Here is a 23,999-nt window from a genome sequence, read left to right as displayed (position 1 = left end):
TAACTTAGACACTAACTTAAAGTCACATGGCTAGAATGGAAGACCTGATTAAAACCTAAGTCTCTATAGTCCCTAAATCCATTCTCTGAACCTTGAGCTGTCACCCTCACATAACAGCTGTTCGTGAAACTGATTAATGAATGAGATCGTGGCATCGGTTTAAAGAGTGAAGGATCAGGAAAGGAAGTTGAGAAGGCCTGACGGTACTGACCGATAGAGATGCCCAATGAGGGTAGCCAGTGTTCGGCGGTTGACTCGAGGCAGGCAGCCAATCACTTCCTTGTATTTCTCCAGCCGCTGATTCTTCTGAGGAAGCTCTAGGGATAGAGAAGAGGAGAGCTGGAGAGGAACCAGGAAGAGAGAATGGAGGCTGAGAGCAGAGATTTTTCTGAGAAACAAACCCAGCATGGATGTCTCTCTCTCTGCCTCCTTCTTCACTGTGACATTTTCTGTCAACTTGACACAAAGCTAGAGTCACCAGGGAAGAGCGAGCCTCGGCTGACGAGTTGTCTCCGTCAGACTGGCCTGTGGGCATGTCTGTGGGAGCATTTTCTTGATTAATGATTGATACAGGAGGGCCAAGTGCACTATGGGTAGTGCCATCCCTGGACAGGTGTAAGAAAAAAGGCTGAGCAAGCCATCGGGAGCAAGCCAGTAAGCAGTTTTCTGCCGTGATTCCCGCTTGACTTTCTGTCCTAGCTTTTCTCAGAGATGGATTGTGATGTGGAAATGTTAAGACAAATAAATCCTTTCCTCCCCATGTTGCTTTTCATCGTGATGTTCATCACATTAGTAGAAAGCATACTAGGACTTTCCCCAAGCCAAGATCAGCCAGGGTGGGGAATGTTGAGGAGGGGGCTCATGCACCAGTTCCACAGGAGAGCTTTGGGGATACTGACAGAAGAAAATGGAGATCCCAGGGGAGTCTCAGAAGTACCTGCAGCCTCCCTCCAACGAGGCAGCAACCTAGCACAGGTCACGGGGTCATCAAGCTCTCGAAAGAAGCGTTTGAGTGTGTCAGTAACGTCTTCTACAAAGTGTTCTCGTGGTCTGAGCTTCACTGACCGGGCGTCTCGCCTAAATTCAGCCAAGAGTTTCAGGCTGCGGGCCCGAGCACCCCCTTTCCGATAGACACCTTCCAGTCGAAGCCCTGAAAATAACCAATAGCCCCTGTTCAATATTACGTGAAGACAGAACACCACCCACCCAGCAGCCCCTTGATGATCATCCCCATGCTATGTGGCTGCTTGGTCTCAGCTACTTGCTAGACCAGTCTTGGTTCTCAACTCCCTGCTGGAAAGTCCTTTCTTGACCTCACCGGCATGCATGGCATAACCATCAGGCTGTAGCTCCCACTTTTATTTTTATGAAATACTCTAAGAAATCACAATATGGGGGCTGGAGAGATGGCTCAGAGGTTAAGAGCATTCCCTGCTCTTCCAAAGGTCCTGAGTTCAATTCCCAACAACCACATGGTGGCTCACAACCATCTGTAATGAGGTCTGGTGCCCTCTTCTGGCCTGCAGGCATACACACATACAGAATATTGTATATATAATAAATAAATATTTATTAAAAAAAAAGAAATCACAATATGGTTGACTGCATTGTCCACATCCTCTAAAATTGCACATTCACCTGATCAACAAAATTTATCTGTAACCCTAACATCAGTAAGTCATTGTTTAGTATCCATGGGGGATTGGATTCAGTGGTCCTCCCACAAATGACAAACTCTATAGAGGCTTAAGTTTCTTTCTTTTTTTTTTTCTTTTTTTTTTAAAAAAGATTTATTTATTTATTTTTTATGTATACAACATTCTGCCTCCTTGTATGCACGCACGCCAGAAGAGGGCGCCAGATCTCATTACAGATGGTTGTGAGCCTCCATGTGGTTGCTGGGAATTGAACGCAGGACCTCTGGAAGAGCAGCCAATGCTCTTAAGCACTGAGCCATCTCTCCAGCCCCTCTTTTTTTTTTCTTTATTTTATTCTTTTTTAATTAAAATTTCCGCCTCCTCCCCATTTCCCATTTCCCTCCCCTTCCTCCCACACATCGCCCCCTCCCCCCACTCCATTCCCCCTCCCTCTTGAGACTGAAAGCAGTCCAAATTCCCTGCCCTGCGGGAGCTTAAGTTTCTTTCTTTCTTTTTTTTAATATTTATTTATTTATTATATATACAATATTCTGTCTGTGTGTATGTCTGCAGGCCAGAAGAGGGCACCAGACCCCATTACAGATGGTTGTGAGCCACCACGTGGTTGCCGGGAATTGAACTCAGGACCTTTGGAAGAGCAGGCAATGCTCTTAACCACTGAGCCATCTCTCCAGCCCAAGGGAGCTTAAGTTTCTTATATGAAGTGGTGCATTTACATGTAACTATAATGATATTTCATTTGTGATTAAATGTGTGTGCCACCACTGCCTGGTCAATAAGGCTGACCAGTCAGTGTGACTGTTCTATTCTCTGATCTTCAGGCAAGCTTTATTTATTAAAATACAAATGAAATATCACTACACATAACCCTATGTAAATTACCTCTGGATTGCTTATAATACCTAATATGATGTAAAGAATGACATATATATATATATATATATATATATATATATATATATATAGTCACTACAACTGCTTTCAAATTTTCTGTGTTTAGTTGGCTGAGTATACAGACATAGAAACTGTGGCTACAGAGAGCCTGTGCACTTCTGGTTAACTTGTAACATAGACAGAGTAAAGAAAAAGTCAGCTCTTTCTCCCACACACATACTCCTAGCTAAGGTCTCAGGTTATTAATAAATAACCTTTTTTTTTATTTTTGAGGAACTAGGGATGGAAACCAGGGCCTCACACATACAAGGCAAATACTCTGCCACTGAGCTGTGGCCCCAGCCACATCCCTTTTATGAAATATTTAGTCATGTGTTCCTTTCTTTCTGCTGATGATGTCGCTGGTGAAAACGCCCTTTCCAGAGTATGTAGATTGTTGCATGATGACCCTGTGATGTGGCTTACAGAGAACATTAAATAAGTTTCATTCAGGTCTGTTTGTGCTGATGTTGACCTTGAACTGAGTGTCATTGAATCAACCATATATATTAAATAAACTGCCTTTACACAACAAAACATGCCAAACAAGTTTGTTTGTTTGTTGTTTTTGTTTTTGTTTTTGTTTTGTGAACTGGTTGGTAAAAACCTTGTGACCAGAAGTTCAGAGGACTCTCATCCGGCCTCTCCCCTGGGACTGATATTCAGTATTCAAGTAATTAAGTGTTTGCAGTGGCTTTGTAGAACATAACTACTGCAAATAACGAGAGCTGATGATGTTTGTTTTCTTAATACCCATCTTTCCCAGTAGCCTGTGAGCCTCGCAGGGCCTTCCCTGTTCCCCCAGCCTCCTCGCCGACAGCCATATGGTAGCATCCGAACCAACAGCTATCAAATGAGTACTGCAATGCAGAGACCTTAGAGGGGAAGGTGTGTCCACCTCGGGCCTTCTCTTGAGGCTTCAGACTGAATACTAGGGAAGCTAAAAAAGGAGCGAGGAGCTGGTGAGTGTAGGATCACTGGATGAGGTCACGGCCAAAGCGGGGAGAATGTGATTAGTCACTATCCATCCACCGCCCATGACTGGTAAAATACAACTCTTTGTTTGGTCATAAGGGTGTCTTTCTTTTTTTCCTTCATTTTTCTAAAAATATTTATTTATTTATTATGTATACAATATTCTTTCTGCATGTATGCCTGAAGGCCAGAAGAGGGCACCAGATCTCATTACAGATGGTTGTGAGCCACCATGTGGTTGCTGGGAATTCAACTCAGGACCTTTGAAAGAGCAGGCAATGCTCTTAACCGCTGAGCCATCTCTCCAGCCCTCTTTTTTTCCTTCAATACTAGGATTAAACCCAGAGTTTCTGGGTTCTTATCCATAATCAATACCTTCAGCCCTTTTTGTATTTTGAGATGAGCTCCCACTAAGTTGCTTATGCAGCCCTTGAACTTGTTTCATAACCTAATGCCTTGAGCTTAGACTCCTTCTACCTCAAATTACTGAATAGTTGTAGTAGGCCCAGTTGTTTCCTTTGGTTCCTTGGCTAGTTTTGATGCTGGGGATAGAACCCAGATTCTGTAACCACCTTGGTGTCCTAAGAATTTTTCTTTTACATTATCCAGCCTCCTAAAAAACGTTTATACAGGATGTAGATTCATTAGGCCAGACTCCACAAAGACCAAGAGTCCTGGACATTCTCTCTTCCATAGAGTTATTCTGTTCAGACCTTCGGGTATCTCGTCCTGCCCAGTTTAGCCCTTGCCTCATAGACGCCTCCTCTCAGTCCACCACCTCTCTGAATCCTCACATTTCTTGTGTCCCTCTCACCCTCTGTTACCAGTGTCACCTCTGAGCAGGGACAGCCTGTCAGGCCCTGTACTCATTGCTTGACAAGCACCAGCTCATTGTCACACTAGACTGGAAAATGGGGACCGATGGTTCCATTTAATAGATGAGGGAACTAAGGCTCAGAGAGTCACATGGCCAGCTGGCGTTGCGTTCCAGGTAACACACACACACACACGCACGCACGCACGCACGCACGCACACACACACTGGCCTTCTCCAACCCCTCCCCACTGGCTTATTGTCAGTCGGCATCCACTCACCATGCTGTGTGACGAAACTGATGCAAGCGTCCACAATGATCGGGATGTCGCCCCGGCTCATCTGCTGCTCTTGCAGCCCTGTGCCACCCCCTCCAGCAGCACTCCCAATGGCTGTGTTCCACGCTGCAAAGTCTAGCCGGCCTTCCCCCTGCAAATACAGGGTCCTGAGACCCAAGAAACCTGAGTTAGAGCCTGCTCCAGAGATCAGACAGAAGCTGAGGAACACAAGGAGTTGACTTCCCAGAGCTACCAGCAGGGGGCAACAACACCAAGCCTAGATAGTTCCCTAAACAGGGGAAGCAACTTTGAGGAAGCGGGAAGGAAGGGGTGGGAGGAAGCTGAGTTCAAAGGGTCACAGATAAGTAGAACATTACCTTCCTGTCTCTACCAGGACCAAGTGCTCCTTTTTGTCTGGAGTTTCAGCTGCAGAGACCACACCTAAAGAAGAATCCTTGAACATTATCATCATAGTGAAGACTCATAGGTATGTAGGTGCCAGGTTAGCAGCCTTACAAACAATGCTCCACGGATAAACTACACACTAGTGATATACGAGTGCTCAGAGGTTAAATAATTTGCTAAAAGGGGCAAAGCTGAGTTAAGACTCAGGTCTGTTGTTCCCAGAGTCCCACTGCATTATTCTAGCATGTTCTTCTTCCGGAAGGCAACAGTGAAGACACACACATAGTCCCTCGTCCTAGTCCCCAACCAGCAAATAATATTTATTGAGTACTTACAAGTTGCTTCCTGCCAGGTTCTGTGATAAAAGTGTTTAAGTATTTCCTTATTTGAACCTCATTCTAGTCCTTGGAGGAAGGTCTTACTGTAGTCCATTTTAAGATTAAAAATCCAAGGCATGGAAAAGTTGAGTAACTCCTCCAAGGACACAAGCTTGGAACTCATGGGAATGGGGTCCAAAGCTAGGTAGTCTGACTTCAGACCCTAGATCTGCTATTACATTCTGTTCTTTCCCATAAGGATTCCCAAATAAAAAAGGTTCCGTCTCGCTGTTGCCCATGGCCACCCTTGCGCCCTGTCCACACCCCTGCTCACTGATCTCCTGTAGACGCCGTAAATGCACCATGTCCTCAGGGGCTGGGGGACCAGGGCCTGGCGCTGGACACAGGAAGAGGTGGTCACCACGAAGGAGGCCGAACCCTGACAGCCAGAGACCAGGAGCCGGGCCTGCGTGGGAGGGGGACCGTAGCGACAGGCGTCCCATCCGCAGCAACCCAGCACCCAGCAGCTGGTGACAGCTGAGCGGGGAGAACCACTGTGGAGGTAGAAGTGGACACGGGTGGGAAGGGAAAGAAGGGAAAAGACAGGAGTCCAGGGAGAGGAACAGAAGACAGGGAAGAAACTCATTCAGTTTGCTCCAGCATACAGGAGACCCTATGTGGCTGTCTTGCACCCCTTTTTTTTCAGCTTTTGAGACAGGGTTCCTCTGCGTAACCCTGGCCGTCCTGCAACTTGCTCTGTACACCAGGCTAGCCTTGAACTCACAGAGATCTGCCTGCATCTGCCTCCTGAGTGCTGGGATTAAAGATGTGTGCCTCCACCACCCAGCTTGTCTTGCTCCCTAAGTGAAGTGGGAGAGGCTCTTCTAAAGAGTCGTCATGCTTTGGGCAACCCTCCCCACAGGACACTACCAGGAGGCTTCATGGAAAAAAGGATGTTTTGAAGTCACACTCGAAGCAATTCTGTTCCAGATGTATGGGTTAAAAAAATCTAAGGGGTGCTATTGGTTTTGAGGGTTTTTTTTTTTTTTTTTGGTTTTGTTTTATAAAGCTCCACTCTGTCACTGATATTTTTCATCCAAACAGTAAAAATTAACTGCTAGAAAATTAAAATGAAGAAGCAAAGACGGGCCAGAGAGATGGCTCAGTGGTTTATAACACTTGTTTACTTTTTTTTTTAAACTTGGTTTATTTATTTATTTATTTATTTATTTATTATGTACACAGTGTTCAGCCTCTATGCCTGCAGGCCAGAAGAGGGCACCAGACCCCATTACAGATGGTTGTGAGCCATCATGTGGTTGCTGGGAATTGAACTCAAGACCTCTGGAAGAGCAGTCTGTGCTCTTAACTTCTGAACCATCTCTCCAGCCCAACACTTGTTTACTCTTGCAGAAGACTGAGTTTTGATTCCTAGCACCCACATGGTGGCTCACAGCCATCCTCAACCCAGCCTCTGTGGGCACTGTGCATGCATGCTGTATACATACATACAGGTCAAACATTCATATATATATATATATATATATATATATATATATAGACACACACACATATATGCATATATACATAAACACGTACACACACACACAGGCCACACATTCATATAATAGACATATGTATATATAAACGTAAAAAATACTAAAAAAGAAAGAAAAAAGAAAAAATTCTTAACTTGTATAATTAGATTCAACAAATAAAATCATTCTGCCAAACTGTTATGAAAGATTCAAAATGCTTCCTCTCGAGCTCTGTGCATACCCTATCATGGATAGAACAAATAGTCAGGAGACCACAGCAGGGTAAGCGGGGTGTCAGTTGCGGCAGAGTTGATACAGGGAGGTCAGAGGGATGGCTCCTGACCTCTGGACATGGGAGGTTGCTAATGACATTCAGGGGGAGCAGCTTTGGAGAGTCTAGGCAGAGGAAGGCAGCCACAAGGGGTTAAGGAGGAACAGTGGGCTGCATACAACTTTCTGAGAAGTTGTCAGGAGGGAAGGAAGGTACCAGGGTGAAAAGTTGAAGGTGAACAGAACTCAGGGGAAAAGCTGTTTTAGGATGGGAGCAATTGTCGTCATCGTCAGCGTCACCACCACCGTTCTTTCAACGCCCACAGAGAGAGGGCTTAGTGTGTGTGGGCCTCACATGTCACTTAACCCTCATCCCTAGGGGTGAATCTTTACACCCACCCTGCAGACATGGAAGAGCTCCTGGGGCTAAGCCGTAGGACTCAGATCTCAGGATCTGGCTCTGAGCCTGAACTTTTTACTTCCAGGAAAGGAGGCTCAAATACAGAGACCGACTTGTCGAGGTATGGAGAAAGTAAGATCTATGAAAGTACTTATAGCTGGCCACGAGGGCGCGTGCCTAATATCCCAGGGCTCGGGAGGCAGAAGCAGGAGGATTGCTTAAAGTCTAAGGCCAGTCCTACATAGCAAGACCCTGTTTCACTGAAGGGGGAAAAAAGGAGCTTTTGCCTGTTGGAAAACTAGAGGGCAGGAAGATAGCAGCAAGAATAACAGGCTGAAGTTCCTTGAATTTTAGTGCCCTGCCTCCTAGCTCTGTGACCTTAACCGAATGAATTCCTAACCTCTAAGGCTGTGTTTCCTTTCATAAAATAGATCATCAAAAATACCTCTAAAGATTGTTGTAAAAATTCAATGAGACATTGAGTGAGCACTTCTTAAAACACAGGGACTGGCACAGAATAATACTCAGCCAACTTTGCCTGTTAGAAGAGAACAGGGTGGGAGTGGGTAGGGATGGGGACATTGTGAGCTGCTGGAGAGGGGTCTTGTCTCCTCACCTTGCCCACTGCGGTGATCCAGGCCTCCAGACTGTCTGCTCCGTCTGTGGCAAAATGCTGGATTCTTCCCCCAGTGAGGATGAGTTCGAAGGAAAATGGAAACCTGAAGGATAGATGACGTCAGGAGGACAGCAGGGGGTAATGAGGGTGCTGCCAGGTTGTTACTGGTAAGAGCTGGAATGGAGAGGGAAGTGTCACCTGTCAAGGTCACCTGGATCAGCAGGTGGGGGGCTTACACCCAGACATACAACATCCTGGGGCTGGAGAAGGCTGAGGGGTTCAGGGCTGCTCTCTGACGCAAACATTTCCAGAGCAGCTCCCAGCACACACCACAAGCGGGGCGGAGCTAAGTGGAAGAGAGATAGAGGAGCTGTCACCAGCCCCGTGTCACAGTCCCCGTTCCCACATACTTATTTTACGCCAAGCCTTCTTCCTATGGCTGATACTACGAAATCTTCACAGTCATTCTAGCAAGTGGGTTTGTATTTAAACATTGCCCGGCAGATGGGAAAACTGAGGCTTGCCATCGTGCAGCATGCCTGAGTCACACAAGGAGGAGGGAACAGAGTGGACATTTGACCCAGATAGTCTGACGTCAGAGCAGAATCTCTTGACTGTCATCTAGTTCTGTGACCTGACCGACCTCCAGCATCCCAGTCCACTCCAGGGCACTTTCCTATCCCAGCTCTGTCCTTCTGTCTCTCTGCAACACATTAGCCCTAACCTGTCTCCTCCCATCCCCTGGCTCCCGCTTGCTCACCATCCCGGCCCCTGCGAAGGGGTGGGGCTCCAGGCTTGTTGCTGATGGGACCGCAGTATAGGAAGCCTCTGTAAGAGGCGGGCACTACCACTTCGTTGTATACTCCAGGGGAGGAGTCTGCCAGGGGAAGAAGGGATCAGGTGAGGACAGTGCAAGGAGGGCAGGACTTCCATTGGAAAATGCATCCAGTGGGACCAGACTACGGGACCCAGTTCCACCAAGAGCATGAAGTGCAGCCCAGTGGGACTGAGTACCTCACTACCCAGAGTGCCACAGGAGGAAAGGACAGAGACAGGCCTCTCGCCCCACCAGCCACCCACCAGCAGGCGGTTCTAGGTGGGCACACCAGAGCACGGCCATCTTTAAGTGTCCTGACCTATCCAGTCTGATAAGTGGAAGCCAAAAATCATTAAACCAGCTACTTATTCCAGCAATAATAACGTCCCCAGGAAGCTGAGACCTGCCTGGCAGGTTGATGCTGTCAAGATGGTAGGGTACTAAACCTGGGCACATTCTGTTCTAGGCAGTGACCGCAGGGTCTTATCACTCATCCCTTGACCTCGGGAAGTCTGAGAGCTTAGGAAACTGCCAAGTCTGTCATTGCTATAGATAGGAGAATGAGGTAATGGGCCCCTCCTGAAAGAAACGAGTCACAGGTTGGGTGTGGGAACTCCTAGGGAGATAGGGAGTTACTTGAGAGGATGACCTGATGGTAGAAGACTAAGCAAGCTGCCATTGAGGACTGAAGGGGACCAGGGCTCCTCTCCCTCAGTGGCTTCTACGCAGAGGAGCTGAGTCATGTTCTTTAGCAGGTTGGGTCCCACCATAGCTGCACACAGTGCCTACAGGGAAGGAAGGATCTCTGTCAGCCTCCCCCACAACCCAAGAGCTCCTCCAGTTTATCACCCATTACCAACCACCCAGATCTAGGCATTCCAATACAGACTGCACCCCATCCCCCATGAACACCGACCTGTCCCTCCTACCTGTAGAAGCTGGCTATGATCCGGATGCTGAGGATGGGGCTTCCGGAAGAGACCCAGCTTGTACTTGCGGGAAATAAACTCTCCCCGAGGGCCAGGGGCTGAATCTGGATGCAGCCCTTCACCTGGGGGTAGTGCCCCTGCCCAGAAGCTGTTGGCACGATCGTTTCCCAGGACAATGAACAACTACAGAATGACAAGAGGCCAAGATGAGTGACCAGAACTCAAAAGTCTCCTGACAGCCTCATCCCCAAGCTGGACCCCAAGTCTGCTTTTGGACGCTCCCTCTCCATTCTCCACCGCTTCCCTCAGACCCCTCACCTGCACTATCTCATTGCTCCAGACACTCGTGTCCAGCTTCAGGCTCTGCACCTTGGAGATCCCAGAGCCCAGGGCCCGGTGCTGGCCTGAAAGTATGGGAAAGCCGTGTGTCAGAGTGTTCTGAATCCCGCCCAGGATTCCCCAGCTCGCAGTCCCTCTCCTCCCCCTCTCCATTTGTACCTGAGGCCCACTTCTCACCTGCGCACTGCTTGCAGATGACCACCCCCAGGTTGACGGCAGCCCAATCCGGGCGGGAGGCCCCGCAGTCTGCACAGTGTCGGTTTGCCCGGTTTGACCAGACCTTCTCAGCCACCTCGTAGTCAGACAGGGTCTCGGTTACTGCTTCTTGCAGAGCGGCCGCCCAGCTCTGTCGAGCCCCCCCAGACTCGGCTGTGAAGCTGAGGGGTGGACAGCCAGTCCATAGGCATGGACCTCCTGCCACATCCTATCCCAATGGCCATTCCTACAGGAGCTACTAGAGGCCACTTCTGGGTCAGAACTATTATTCTTACTTAATTTTTCTTAGGGTCTCATCTATCGCAGGTTGGCCTCAAACTTTTTATATGGTTGAAGATGACTCTGAGCTTCTGAACCTCTGGCTCTGAGGACTGGGATCAGAAGCATACACTACCATGCCTGATTTATGTTATGCTGGGGATCGAACTTGAGGTTCTGTGCATGCTAGACAAGCAACTGGAACAATCGAGCTATTCCATCTTCCTTTCCTGACATCCTGACCTTGCTCACTGAACTTGTCATCTCTACCCATTGATAACCCCTGGAGGAGGCCTCCAGCCCTCTGCACCTTTGTGATCTCCCTTGAGAAGACCCTAGCCTCGACTTTCACCAGTCTGGGCCCCACCTGAAGCAACGATGGGGTGTGAGCAGATCAAAGCTTCGACTCTTGGTCTCTCGGACACTGCAGCCTTGCAGTTGAATGAAGCAGATCCCAATGCCCAGAGAGAAGGCCTAGCAGGGTCAGGGTGCACAACACCGTTAGAGTCCAGAACGGGCAAGTCAGGCTTATCAGCTCCTGCCCAGCTCTCTTTACCTGTTCACTCTTGTACAACGCCAACTCTCCAGGGATCAAGGCAGCAAACACCTTGGCCTTGTGTCCACGCAACTCCAACATGCCGGTGCGAAGGGGTCGTGGTGGGTGAGGGGGACGGGGGTGGCCCAGGAGGCGCTGTTCCTTCAGGCAGGATTGCAGTGTAGAGCACCATAAGTCACGTTGAGCTGGTGGGCCGTGGGGACAGAGAAGCAGGCCAGTGGGATGTGTGTTAGTTAACCTAGCCTCCCTCCTGCCCTAACCCAGTGGGCTTGGACCCTTACCCTCACTCTCTGTGCGGAACACAAACACTCTCTGGCCGGTAATGACCTGGAATTTGTTGTCCTTGCTGCTTCGGGTCATCTCAATGGCAGTCAGAGGGATCACACCTTTGGGGAAGGGGTCCTACGGAGAAAGCCCAGGAATTCAGGGGGACAAGAACTGAGCTCCGTGCAGCAAACTCATGAGCTCAGCATTAAATATACATGGTTACAGCTGCTGAGCCAGCTCCCTCAGATGCTGAGAGTGAGCAGCTGAGGCCTTAGGTTTCCCATCCTTCTAGTCCTTAACCTCTCTCAACCCTCCCTGTCTTTCCCTCCCTGGTATCCATGTAGCAGCACCAGCCCCCTACCTTGTCACTGCCAAAGTACGTCAGACTCCTTCCATTGAACTGCACAAAACGTCTCTGGAATACATAATTTCTGAAGAAGGAAGAGGCCCAGATCAGTTAGGTGTTTGGGAACGCATGCTGTGGGCGATCACTCGGCCTAGAACCTGTCTGTACCCGACCTATCTCTAATCCCTTCTCCTCTCCCTTCCCTTCCAAGCAGCCCTACCCCTGAGGTGAGAGTTTGTCCAGCCAGCCACTGAGCAGCGGCATGGGACGATCCGCGGTGGAGGAGAAGCTGGCATAGGGTGAAATGAGGTCATCACTGGTCTCTTCTGCATCATGGGTGGGTACTGAAAGGATGGTGTCCCCGGGTAGTTCGAGGCTGGCATAGCCAGCATCTTCCCGTGTCTCCGGATCCGGCCTGCTGAGCATTATGGGTACAAGAGGAACACAAGTCAACCTAGGTGCTCTTGACAATCTCTTGGTAAGTTCCCCACCCCTATCCATAAGCACCTATCGCATGTCTGGCAGGTGCGAGATCTACTTTGTAAAGAAATGGGATAAAAGAAAGCCGGGCGGTGGTGGCGCACGCCTTTAATCCCAGCACTCGGGAGGCAGAGGCAGGCAGATCTCTGTGAGTTCGAGGCCAACCTGGTCTACAAGAGCTAGTTCCAGGACAAGAACCAAAAACTACGGAGAAACCCTGTCTCGAAAAATCAAAAAAAAAAAAAAAAGAAAGAAAGAAAAGAAATGGGGTAAAGAAGCTAGCAACCCAAAGGATTGCCACGAAGCTTCATCCTGAGTGTATTTGGAGGTTTTACTGGGAAATGTCAGTCTCTCTCCTCTGGAAGTGGGAAAGATGCGCAAATGTCATCCTGCCATGGTCATTCATAGCTCATCAACATATACACACACACACACATATACACATATATACACATAATTACTGTTGCTATTGTTTCTCTAAGATGTTCTTGGCTTTCTTCCCCCTGACTTAGCTCCCAAAGGTTTTCACTGGCATGAAGCAAATTGCTCAAATGGTCACCTGCTCTCATTCTTGTCCTCCCCCACAGTCCCTTCTCTCAGAGTCACCAGTGCTCTTTGAAAAATGCAAATGAGATCATTGCATTCCTCTACATGAAACTTCAATAATGCCCCATTCATAGTTAAGATAAACGCAGATTTCTATGCATGAGCTACAAGAACTTGCAAAATGAAGTCCCATGACTTCATCTTATTCCTTCCACCTTGCCCTTGCTTGCTATGTCCAGCCACACTCTCTCCATTCTCCAGGGTCTTTGCACATTTTGTCTGCCTCAAACGCATTTGCTATGTTTCTCTCATCCTCCAGGTCTTTGCCTATGGCATCTTCTTGCAAAGGACAGATTTCTGTACTAATCCAACGGTTCTCAGCCTCGGCAGTACAAAACTTGGGAAACTTTAAACAAATATCAGTCCGTGGATTTTATTACAGACACAAATTTTATTATTTTTTTTATTTTTTTTAAATATTTATTTATTATGTATACAATATTCTGTCTGTGTGTATGTCTGCAGGCCAGAAGAGGGCACTAGACCTCATTACAGATGGTTGTGAGCCACCATGTGGTTACTGGGAATTGAACTCAGGACCTTTGGAAGAGCAGGCAGTGCCCTTAACCACTGAGCCATCTCTCCAGCCCCAGACACAAATTTTAATCTCTGGGAGTTAGGCACCTGTAGTTATAAACGTTCCCAGGCTGTGGTACAACCAAGGTTGAGAACCACTACTCTACCCTGTTTGCTTCCTATTGCACTGAGAAACTGAAGCAATCAGACAAGAGTCCCACAGACTCTCAGCGCCACGTCAATCCGATTTCACGCACATACTCTGCCTACCTCCTGTGACTGTAATAAACACCTGTCTAACGCCAGGCTCTCCCCCCATGCACTTGATTTCACAACTCTCACCTACACAAAGACATCACTGCGGATTTTCCCACCTTCCTCTCCACCAAATTGTCCTTATCCACTTACAGACACATACAACATTCCATACAAAAACTGCTTCACTCCACTCCTGCCATTAACGGTCATTCTAAGTCTTTGTTCTTTGCAGCAATATAGTCTGTATTTTCTAATCCTTTCGATTTATTTTATTTTTCCTTTTTTCTTTTATTTCTTTCTTTCTTTTTTTTTTTTTTTTAAAGTTTCTCTGTAGGTAGCCCTGGCTGTCCTGGAACTCACTCTGTAGACCAGGCTGGCCTCAAACTCAGAGATCTGCCTCCCTAGTGCTGGAATTAAAGGTGTGCACGACCACCTACAGGTTTCTTTCTTAAATGCACTGATCGGGCTCTCATCCCTTCCACTCCTTGTCAGAGTCCCCAGTGACCTACATGATTCCAGAGGTCCATTCTCCGTCCAGACTTACTAAGCATCAGCCCGCTCAGCAGCAGGACACAGCTGACCTCTCCCTCCTCCTTGCGTCCTTCCTTTGGCTTCGATGACATCATCTTCCTTCTCTGACTATTTCAGTTGAGTCTATTTAATGACTCCCTTCCCCAAACCTCTGGATGTAGGAGGGCATTGAGGCTCAGGACTGGGTCTCTTCTCCTTCCACACTCCCTCTAAATGCCGACAGCTTCCATACTGAAATCTCTTGTTCAGATAACCCACCCAAATGATAGGTAGATGTGGTAGCAGTTTTATTTGTCATTGGCTCCTGGATTTACCTTTTTTTTTTTTTTTTTTTTTTTTTTTTGGCTTTTCGAGACAGGGTTTCTCTGTGGTTTTGGAGCCTGTCCTGGAACTAGCTCTTGTAGACCAGGTTAGTCTCGAACTCACAGAGATCCACCTCCCTCTGCCTCCTGAGTGCTGGGATTAAAGGCGTGCGCCACCACCGCCCGGCTGGCTCCTGGATTTACTAAACACCTCACATTTTATGTCTGAAGCAGAGTTCCAGGTCTGTCTCCTTCCTCTTGCTTGATGCAGTCTTCCTGTCTCAGACCACACTCCATGTGCTCAGAACAGCGTTATCCAATAGAAATCAACAAGGACTATATATGTAATTTAGCAACTTAAAGAAAAAAGAAATATTGGCATTGGAAAGATGGTTCAGCAAAGTCAAGAGGACTGGATGTTCTTGCCGAAGACCCAAGTTTGATCCCCAACACCCAAATGATGGCTCACAACCTCCATAAAACCAGTTTCAGGGAATCCAACACCCTTTTCTGGTCACTGAGAGCAACAGGCATGTAAGTGGTACACAAATATACATGCAAGCCGGGCGGTGGTGGCGCACGCCTTTAATCCCAGCACTCGGGAGGCAGAGGCAGGCGGATCTCTGTAAGTTCGAGGCCAGCCTGGTCTACAAAGGGAGTTCCAGGAAAGGCTCCAAAGCTACAGAGAAACCCTGTCTCGAAAAACCAAAAAAAAAAAAAAAAAAAGTTTAAAAAAAAAAAACAAAAAACAAATATACATGCAGCCAAGCACAGATGTACATACAGCCAAAACACTCATACACATTAAATAATTTTTAAAATATTTAAAAAATAGTTTGTTTTAGTAGTCCCTATTTTATATAACCCAGTATGTCCCAAATGTAACATTTTAGTATGTAATTAATGTAAACATCACTAAGATAGAGGCTGGAAAGATGGTTCAATGGATAAAGTTCTTGGTACATGAACATGACAACATGAATTTAGATCCCCAGCACACATGAAAATCCAGGCACCGTGCTGAATTTCTGTGGCCCAGCAATCAGGAGCAGAGGCGGGTGGGTCGCTAGCAATCAATTGCTGGCCAACCTAGCCTCTGAACTCCAGGTTCAGTGAGAGACCCATCTCAAAAAAAAGAAAAAAAAATTGTAAAAAATACATAGTCAGCTGATATCATCCTCTGGCCTCCACACATGGATGCATGGGCATGTGCACCTGTACACACATATATGTACACATATGTACATACCCCCACACACTAAACAATTACTAAGATATTTCTTTCTATATACGTTGCATTCATCTAGTGCACTTTTTTGGCAGTAAGTTCTGGCAGACGTTTGACGTTTCCAGCTCTTCTCGGTGCAGAGTAGCATGGTTCACATGCTCGGCAATCACATGTGGTTAGTGGTTACCATAGAGGACAGCAGAGGCTCACGATGAGGCCCTCAAAGTTAATGCCTGGCTGCTATCTTCCTCTCACGCACCAACGCAGTGTGACACTTTACCCTCAAAATGCAGCCACTTCTCATCAACTCTGCTCCCACCACTGCACGCTGAGATGGCTCGCCCAGATCACTGCCCCCAAGGAAACACTCTTAACAGTCCCTGCCACCTCTGCCGCCACGTCGTTCCCAGCAAAGCAAACACAACGTCCTGCCACGATCTAAGTCAAAACTCTCCGGTGGCTTCCCATGCCACTAAATGTAAGAGTGACCACCACTGTAGGTCCTACCCCTGGGGCCCCTTTCCTTCTGCCATCTCCCCTTCTCAGTCACACCCACCTGACCCAGCCACACCACTGCCTTCCCACTGCACCTGCATCTCCCCAGGCTGTGTTCCCACCATTCCCTCTGCCTAGGATACACTGCCTTCAGAACTCTCCATAGCCAGTTCTTTAATTCAGGTCCCTCAACTTTTCACTCAAATGTTTATCTCTATTCCCCTCTTCCCCCTCCCTTTCTCCTCCCTCTCTGTTGTATACCTGTGTGCCCAATCTCGTGTGTGTGTGTGTGTGTGTGTGTGTGTGTGTGTACAGAGGACAGCATTTGAATACAATCCTCAGCGCAGAGGATATTTTTTTAATGGTCCAACAACTCACTGAAGAGCTACAGACCTTTCTAACTCCCTGTCCCCCAGCTCTCTAAGCCTGTTCTACTACATTGTATAAAAAACTAACATTTGCTAGGTGGTTGTGGTGCAAGCTTTCAATCCCAGCACTTAGGAGATAGAGGCAGGTGGCTGTCAAAGTTTGGGGCCAGCCTGGTCTGAGGGTGAGTTCCAGGATGGCCAGGGCTATACAGAGAAACCCTGTCTTGAAATGCAAACACACAAAACCATTTATTAACTATCTTCCTGTAAGAAGATGACTGAGCTCTTGGGAGTACTTACTGGTCTTCTAGAGAACCCGCGTTCAATTCCCAGTACACAGGGTGGCTCAGAGCTATCTATAACTCCAGTCTCAGGGGATCTAACACTCTTTTCTGGCTTCCAAGGGCACCAGACATGCACATACTACACAGATATATATGCAGACAAAACACCCATACACATTAAATAAAAATACACCTTCACAAAGAAAGAGACTTTTTTTTTAAAGAGATTTCTGCATATACTGACTTCTCTAAGTGTCTTTGTCTGGCATGTAGCAGTGTTCAGTGTTTGGTATTTGCTGAATGGGAGCAGTACTTTTGAATTTTAATTATGTATCATTTGCTTACATACTTCTTTTGTGGTCTGTCTGCCCCATTGCGTCACAAGCTGCCTGGGAGCAAAAATGAGTCAGTTGTATATGCCCTGCATCTTTAGTGCTTTCTTGCCACCAAGGGAATGCTCAGTGCGCATTTGATGCGTAACTGGACACACAGCCACCACTGCTAACTCAACTGCTCCTTAAGCTTCCTTCACCACTGTCCCTCTGAGAACTCACCTGTGTTCAGCCCTGTCCTGACAGACACCTCTGCCATCTCTCTTGTCAGGGGCTCCTGGGACCCCCACAGGCTGGACACCGTAGTACAGGCAACCGGGATCCATGATGTGCACTGCCAGGGTGAGGAGAGAGGCAGTGAAAAGGGAGAGGGAATTAGGTGAGTGTCTGAGATGCAGGTGGGCACAGTTCCTCTCTAGCAACCTGCCTACCTGTGCCTTTTGTGGGCCTGAAGGCAGGGGTTGGGGCAGTGGCCTGGGAACTGTCTGGAGTCCTGGAAAGAAATTCTGTTGATTATTAAAGGGAAAGGACAACCCTCATGCCCCATTGATCTCTTCCTCTTCTCAGGATCAAATTCCCAGGTAGCAAACCAACTCACTTGTCCTGAGCTGCCTGGGCCCCGCCTCTTAACTCCAGGCCGAAGTAGATGGCATTGGGCATCATCTCCATGGTATTCGGGACAGAAGGCTGCTCAGAGGAGGAAGGATGGAGAGGGGAGGACCTCTGGTTGTGCCCTGAGTCCCTGGATACTTCTGGATCCCGGAGGGTTGGGCTCAGTCCAGGCCTCTGGGCAGTGGCAGGGCCACTAAGACCAAACACTGTCCTGGGCTTGGGCACAGGCTTGGGGGGTTGGTCATCAGGGGCTGGGCTGGGAGATGGTTCCATGGTACTATCCTCCTGGCAATCCAGGGAACCCTCAGAGCCCGCCTGCAACAGGCGCAGGATGCGTTTCCGGTGTCCGGTAGCACTGATGCCCAAATGCCTCAGCTCCTCGTGGCCCAGGTGTTGGGCTGCACCAGCTGTAGCTAGGCCATGCCGCCGGAAAGTGTCTGCATACTGCTCCAGATGCACCGCAGCCAGCCACACAGCGATGTCCAGGTCCTGAGGGGCAGCCATGGGCTCTCAGGCCATTGCTGGGGGGAGGTGCAGGGTGAAGGGAGGGCTCAGGCTGAAATCCCCCCTCCCTACCCCAAAGTTTGAGGCCTGGATGGGGAGAACCAGCCTCCAGTCTTCTTTCAAAGAAGAATGCCCAAAGGCTGTGATCTGGGGACAGAGCCATCCCGGGAGGTAAGAACAGACTCTCTCCTTACAGGAACTGAGGAGACTGAGGCCCGTTCTCGCAGCAAGGGGTGCTGGTGTGGGTCCCCAAGTGCCTGCCTCTGAGCTCTGTTCCTGCTTTCTGTGCACTCAGCTGAGTAAGCACAGAACAAGATGCTGGAGTGTGCTACAGGGCAGGGCAGGGTGAGGAGGCTGAGAAGCAGAGGCCACTGAGCTGGCCAGATCCAGCTGCAGAGTAAGACAGGAGAGGGGCAGGCCACAGAGGGAGAAGGAGAAATTGCCTCCACTCACACTGGTTTCCAGAGCTGAGGTTCAGGGTGGACATCCTAATCCTGGTCATTCCCAGTTCCTCCTCCCCTTCCACCTATTGTTTCTCCTCAGACTTCCTTCCTGTCCCTCTAGCCTGGCCACCCCCACATCCTGCCTGCTGTGGTCAGGCTGCCCAGAAGGCCCCTACTAATCCCAGTGTGTGGGGTCCTGGCCTGGGCAGAGGCCACCTAGGAAACAGAGATGGGTGGAGAACCTGGCTGTACAAATGAGTGACCAACGGGGAAAGCTAGTCCTAGTCCTAGGTGTTCTTTGTTCCCCACGCATGTACACGCATGTACACACTCACGCGCGCACACACACACACACACACGCGCGCACACACAGAGAAAGAGGGAGAGACTCAGCTATGTGGAAACACAAACTCGGCAGTGTGGAAACACACACACATAGACTCAGCAGTGTGAAAACACACACAGAGACTCAGCTATATGAAGATACGCGCATACACAGACTCAGCAGTGTGTAAACACACACAGAGACACCCAAACTCTAACTCAGCAATGCAAACTCCCCTGCCTTCCATCCAAACCTTCCTTTTCTGAGCCTGCCTTTTCCCTACCCTAGCCCTGCCCCATTGGGCCAGCAGACCCCTAATCCTGCTCCATAACCTGGATCCATCTCAAATTCATTTCTCCCCCATCCTGTTCTTGTCCTGGCTCCACTTCCATCTCTCAAAATTTACCTTTGTCCCCCTCCTCTGTATTTGCTCTGTAGTATACAACTTGTCAGGCCCCGATATTCTAACCAAGTCATAAGTTCTATCTGTAGCTCTGGCCACCTCTGACCCTTGCCTGGCCTCTGCTGTTTGCCTTTATTACCGCGGGCCCCATCCCTGCTGCTTTCCTACTGGGTTCTAGCCCAGGACTCCCTTTCCATCTCAGGGCCAGTTCTGGTCTCTCTACGCTTAGCTCCCATTCCCAGGCCCGGCTGGGGAGTGGGGCGTTAAAGCCTTGGACCCTGAGTCAGATTCCCCTCTCTTGGTGGGTGACTCAGTTTGGGCTCAAGGGCATTTAGCCACTGTCTGGGAGCCAGGAGGTGCTTGAGAGCTGGAGGCGGCAGGTGCGGGCGTGTCCCCGTGGGGCACAGCGGACTTTGAGGAAGACAAGGAGGGAGGGGGGCAGAGGCCCCGCAACAAGGAGGGGCGGGTCGGGGCAGGGAGGAAGAAGAGGAGGAAAAGGGAGCCGACACTGAAGGGCCCTGGGAGCCCACGGAGTTCCCGGAGGAGGTGATGGGGTGGAGTCTGAGAAGCTGGGCCCGAGGGATGGGGTCCTCACCTCGCTGCGGCCTCCGTCAGCTCCCGGGTGCCCGCCGCGCTGTCCGAGACCGGGGGTCCGGCTGCGCCAGCACCGCCTCCCCGCAGCCCTCCCCCGACAGCCCAGCCCAGCCCCGCCCCGAAGGCTCGAGGGCTAGCCGCTCCTTGTGCAAGCAAGCGCCCGCCTTCAGGTGGTTTGGTCCCCTTACCCAACCGCCTTGCTTATCAGGGGTCTGCGCTCTCCTTTCTCCCAGAACAAAAAGTAGGAACTCAGAAACTTCTGGGAAAGGGACTAAGATCGAGGGCCAGGTCAGAGATAGGGGTAGAGAGTAGAAATAGAGGGAGAAAGAGCATTGCAGAGGACCTTTGTGGGGGAGAAGGTGTGGGGCCTGAAAGCTTCTGGCCCCTCTCCCGCACCCAGCACGGTGAACTGGACTCGGGCACCCCGTTAAATGGGGGATGAGAGCAGAATGGGCAATGCCTTCGGAACTGAGGACCACTCCCTCTGCTGGGACCTCCCTCGGTGTTGAAGCCCAGCAGAGGAGGCTCACCGGCTTCTGTTGCCCCAAGCGCCCAGCCTAGGTTTCTTTTCCTGGGTCTTCCAAATCGAGGCTGCCTTTCTGGGGTAAGCACGGCGACCATACATGCTTGAACCTTTTCATTCTTGGGAGAAGCTTCTTCTCTCGACTTTCCCCCCTGACGCTTCCTGGGACATGGTGGCCTGTAGGAGGGTTGCCTCTCCCCTCCCTGCAGCAGTAACAAGAGCTCCAGCCCTGAAGCCTGTTCCCCAGCGCCCTCCCGTGCCCCCCCCCTCCCCGAGACACTTCCCCCTCAGAGCAAGGCCAGTGTTCAGCTGTGTGTGGTGTTGGAGGGTTGGGGGTGTGCTGGCCTGTGTGTTTTCCTGTTTGTATTATGAGAGGAAGTTGGCTGTGAGTCAGCAGACACAGGAACTGTCAGTAACTAGAGGAAGACCCCAACTTGGGAAGGGGGCAGGCGGTAGGGGAGTGTGAGGAAGTGGGTCCCATCTCTCCCTGCTGTCCCAGCTCAGGGACCAATTGTCATCCTCAACTTCCCACAGCCCCACCTCCCCAGAGCCTTTCCTTTTAGAAAAAGGATGATAATAATAATTAATAATTAAAATGTCCTTAATAATAGTTACCAGTTATTGAGAGCTGCGGTGTCCCAGGCCCTGTGCAAACATTGCTTTGCAAACTTCAATTACTCATCACAATACTCACAAAATAGGACATTTTACAGCCTTCATCTGATAGATAAGGAGAGAGGACCGCTAAATGACTTGATCAAGCTAGGAAGCAGCAGATTGTCCAAGTCACCCACAACCCAGACAGGGACCACAGAAACAGGTTCCTATGCGGGAGGAGCCCTCCTCTCCTTCAGCGGTGATGACAATGCTCTTCAGGGATCTTCAGCTATAAGGAACAAAATTCATCAAGGCCCCAGCTTCTTCCCTCTGCAAAGGGAACTCCTGTTCTAAGACCAGCCAAAGACAGGGCTTTCACAAAAGAGATCTGGGGACTTAAAACGGCATGATGAAAGTGACCCCTGCTCCCAAACCCCTTCCTCTTTGTTTTGTTTGTTTGTTTTGTTTTTCGGAGACAGGGTTTCTCAGTAACTGTGGAGCCAATCCTGGAACTTACTCTATAGACCAGGCTAGACTTGAACTCACAGAGATCCATCTGCCTCTGCCTCCTGAGTGCTGGGATTAAAGACATGTGTGTGCCACCAGTGCCCAGCCCAATCTCCTTTCTTGATCTTGCTCTCTTTTAGCTCTCACAGACACGTCCCCTTATCGAATCCCTGTCTAAGTCATCCAGCGTCTTGTTGGAGGTGGGGCTGAGCTTGCAAGAGAGGGAAATTACAAGCAAACAAACAAGTATCCCACAGTGCCCCAGGAATTGTGTCTGGCCTGGGGAGTACGCTGGTAAGGTGCAGGAATTCCGACCCTTTCTATTTTGTTTCCTTTTGGCAGCCAAGTAAAACATATGAACCCCATTTTACACAAATGTTTTAAAACGCATAAAATAAAATATAGAGAGGTATAACCAATTGTATTGCAATGAAATTATAAAACTATTTTAATGTGATATAGTAATGTATATGCTCTTTTATTAATGCTTTAAATAAGATCAAGTGTGAGGTTGATACCTCACATAATTTTAAAACAGTAATGAACATAAATGATGTTTTAAAGATCTACGATACTATGATATGGGAATGGATGTGATTCCTATTCCTAACAAAGCCCTAATTATGGCTAACATGGCTGGCTTGTTATCACTTTTGTAGCTGAAAGAAATGGTAAATAGTAGGAATTTTTCTACCATCTGAGTTTCAAGTTAAGGGCACCAGGATTAGGGTGGAGCCACAGAGGGCAAGACCTGGCTTCTTCGCTCAGACTCCACCCTCTCTTTCTCAGTTCAGTGATATGAGGTGGGTAGAAATCATTTAGTCCTTGGATTTTTTTTCCTTCTCCTTTTCCCCCTGATTATTTCTCTCCTCTTCTTCCTACTTTCCCCCCCCCCTTCTCTCCTCCTCTTTACTTTTTTAATTTTTTTTACTTTTTTTTTTTTTTTTTTTTGGTTTTTCGAGACAGGGTTTCTCTGTAGCTTTGGAGCCTGTCCTGGAACTAGCTCTTGTAGACCAGGTTGGCCTCAAACTCACAGAGATCTGCCTGCCTCTGCCTCCCGAGTGCTGGGATTAAAGACATGCGCCACCACCACCTGGCCGGACATTTCTGGTTTTCACCCTGTCTCTAGATCTCTGTATTTTCTCTGTATTTCTACCCCTCTGGCTTCTGTCTCTCTGTGCACCTGGGTTCTCATAATCCATCCCTGAGGGAACAGAGCAGATTCAAGGGGACTTCTGTAGCCTAGACTCAGAACATTAAGGATCATTCTTTGACTCTAGAACAGTGGTTCTCAACTTGTGGGGCGTGACCCCTTTGAGGTCAAATGAGCCTTTCATAGGAGTCTCCTAAGACCATTGGAAAACATCAATATTTACATTATGGTTCATAGCAATGGGAAAATTACAGTTATGAAGCACCAAGGGAAATAATTGTATGGTTGGGGGTCACCACAGCATGGGGAACTGTACTTATAGGGTCTCAGCATTAGGAAGGTTGAGAACCATTACCCTAGAATCTCTGGGAGAGGAGCACCCCAGGGTCTCAGGCTCTGATGTGAGAGCCAGAAGGCTTTCTTCCCCCTTTGCATTCTTAGCCTCTGCAAAAGTAGAAAGAGGTCAAGAGGAAGGTGAGCGCAAGGGCAGGAGTGGGTGGAGGGCTCCTCTGTTAGGAGAATACGCTGAAGCAAAGCAGCTGTGCATCTGACTATGGGCATATCGGGTCGTCCCCACACCACTCTTTACAGAGCCACAATGCAGAGGCTCTGAGCAGTGAGGCCTCCCATCCTCTTCCACCCTCTGAACATTGCTCAGGTACCATGTGAGGCTCGGGGACTGGCATGGCTCAGAGCAGGCCTGCAGCTGTAGAGAGATGAATGAGTCACGGGAAGGGAAAAGCCTGGGGAAGCAGGTGGCCAGTGTACCTTGGAAAACTCTCTTCACTTCCAGGAGGCCCACTTGGCTCCCTACTAAGCTCTGAGTCAGATTCTCCAACTTTTGGTTAGACAAGATCACTACCACCATCCTCCCCACAAGACCAGCAGGACCCAGCTCTCAGAAGAGATAACCGACAGGGAGCTTGTTATTTGTTGGGATAGCTTCTGTGGTCCCCTAGTGCCCAGTAGACAAAAGGCACTATGAAGGAGATCAGTCCAAATGGTC

General features: G+C 48.9%; 1 protein-coding gene across 5 annotated transcripts in view; it reads right to left on the bottom strand.

Moving 5' to 3' along the window:
* Positions 1 to 20,930, bottom strand: part of Arap3 (ArfGAP with RhoGAP domain, ankyrin repeat and PH domain 3) — a 29,944-nt gene extending 9,014 nt beyond the window's left edge. For 2 of the 5 annotated variants that reach the window (XM_057789141.1, XM_057789145.1), the window contains exons 1-21: positions 20,744 to 20,930; positions 17,931 to 18,465; positions 17,764 to 17,825; positions 17,555 to 17,666; positions 12,153 to 12,350; positions 11,948 to 12,017; positions 11,601 to 11,721; positions 11,320 to 11,504; positions 11,131 to 11,237; positions 10,467 to 10,666; positions 10,269 to 10,354; positions 9,951 to 10,133; positions 9,671 to 9,806; positions 8,965 to 9,081; positions 8,403 to 8,550; positions 8,205 to 8,307; positions 5,715 to 5,934; positions 5,036 to 5,099; positions 4,662 to 4,825; positions 938 to 1,150; positions 212 to 317 (exon numbers count right to left, since the gene is read on the bottom strand). In XM_057789141.1, coding sequence (XP_057645124.1) covers positions 212 to 317; positions 938 to 1,150; positions 4,662 to 4,825; positions 5,036 to 5,099; positions 5,715 to 5,934; positions 8,205 to 8,307; positions 8,403 to 8,550; positions 8,965 to 9,081; positions 9,671 to 9,806; positions 9,951 to 10,133; positions 10,269 to 10,354; positions 10,467 to 10,666; positions 11,131 to 11,237; positions 11,320 to 11,504; positions 11,601 to 11,721; positions 11,948 to 12,017; positions 12,153 to 12,350; positions 17,555 to 17,666; positions 17,764 to 17,825; positions 17,931 to 18,448 — 3,113 coding nt within the window. In that variant the 5' untranslated portion in view covers positions 18,449 to 18,465; positions 20,744 to 20,930. Of the gene's footprint in view, positions 1 to 211; positions 318 to 937; positions 1,151 to 4,661; positions 4,826 to 5,035; positions 5,100 to 5,714; positions 5,935 to 8,204; positions 8,308 to 8,402; positions 8,551 to 8,964; positions 9,082 to 9,670; positions 9,807 to 9,950; positions 10,134 to 10,268; positions 10,355 to 10,466; positions 10,667 to 11,130; positions 11,238 to 11,319; positions 11,505 to 11,600; positions 11,722 to 11,947; positions 12,018 to 12,152; positions 12,351 to 17,554; positions 17,667 to 17,763; positions 17,826 to 17,930; positions 18,466 to 20,214; positions 20,276 to 20,743 lie in introns of those variants that run through there. The other 3 variants (XM_057789144.1, XM_057789146.1, XM_057789142.1) reach the window with 3 other exon arrangements.
* Between the last annotated feature and the right edge of the window lie 3,069 nt (positions 20,931 to 23,999).

This window comes from Chionomys nivalis, chromosome 14 (assembly GCF_950005125.1).
Source record: "Chionomys nivalis chromosome 14, mChiNiv1.1, whole genome shotgun sequence".
Lineage (NCBI taxonomy): Eukaryota > Metazoa > Chordata > Mammalia > Rodentia > Cricetidae > Chionomys > Chionomys nivalis.
Note: the sequence above shows the minus strand (reverse complement) of the source record. Positions and strands in the feature narration are given on the sequence as shown.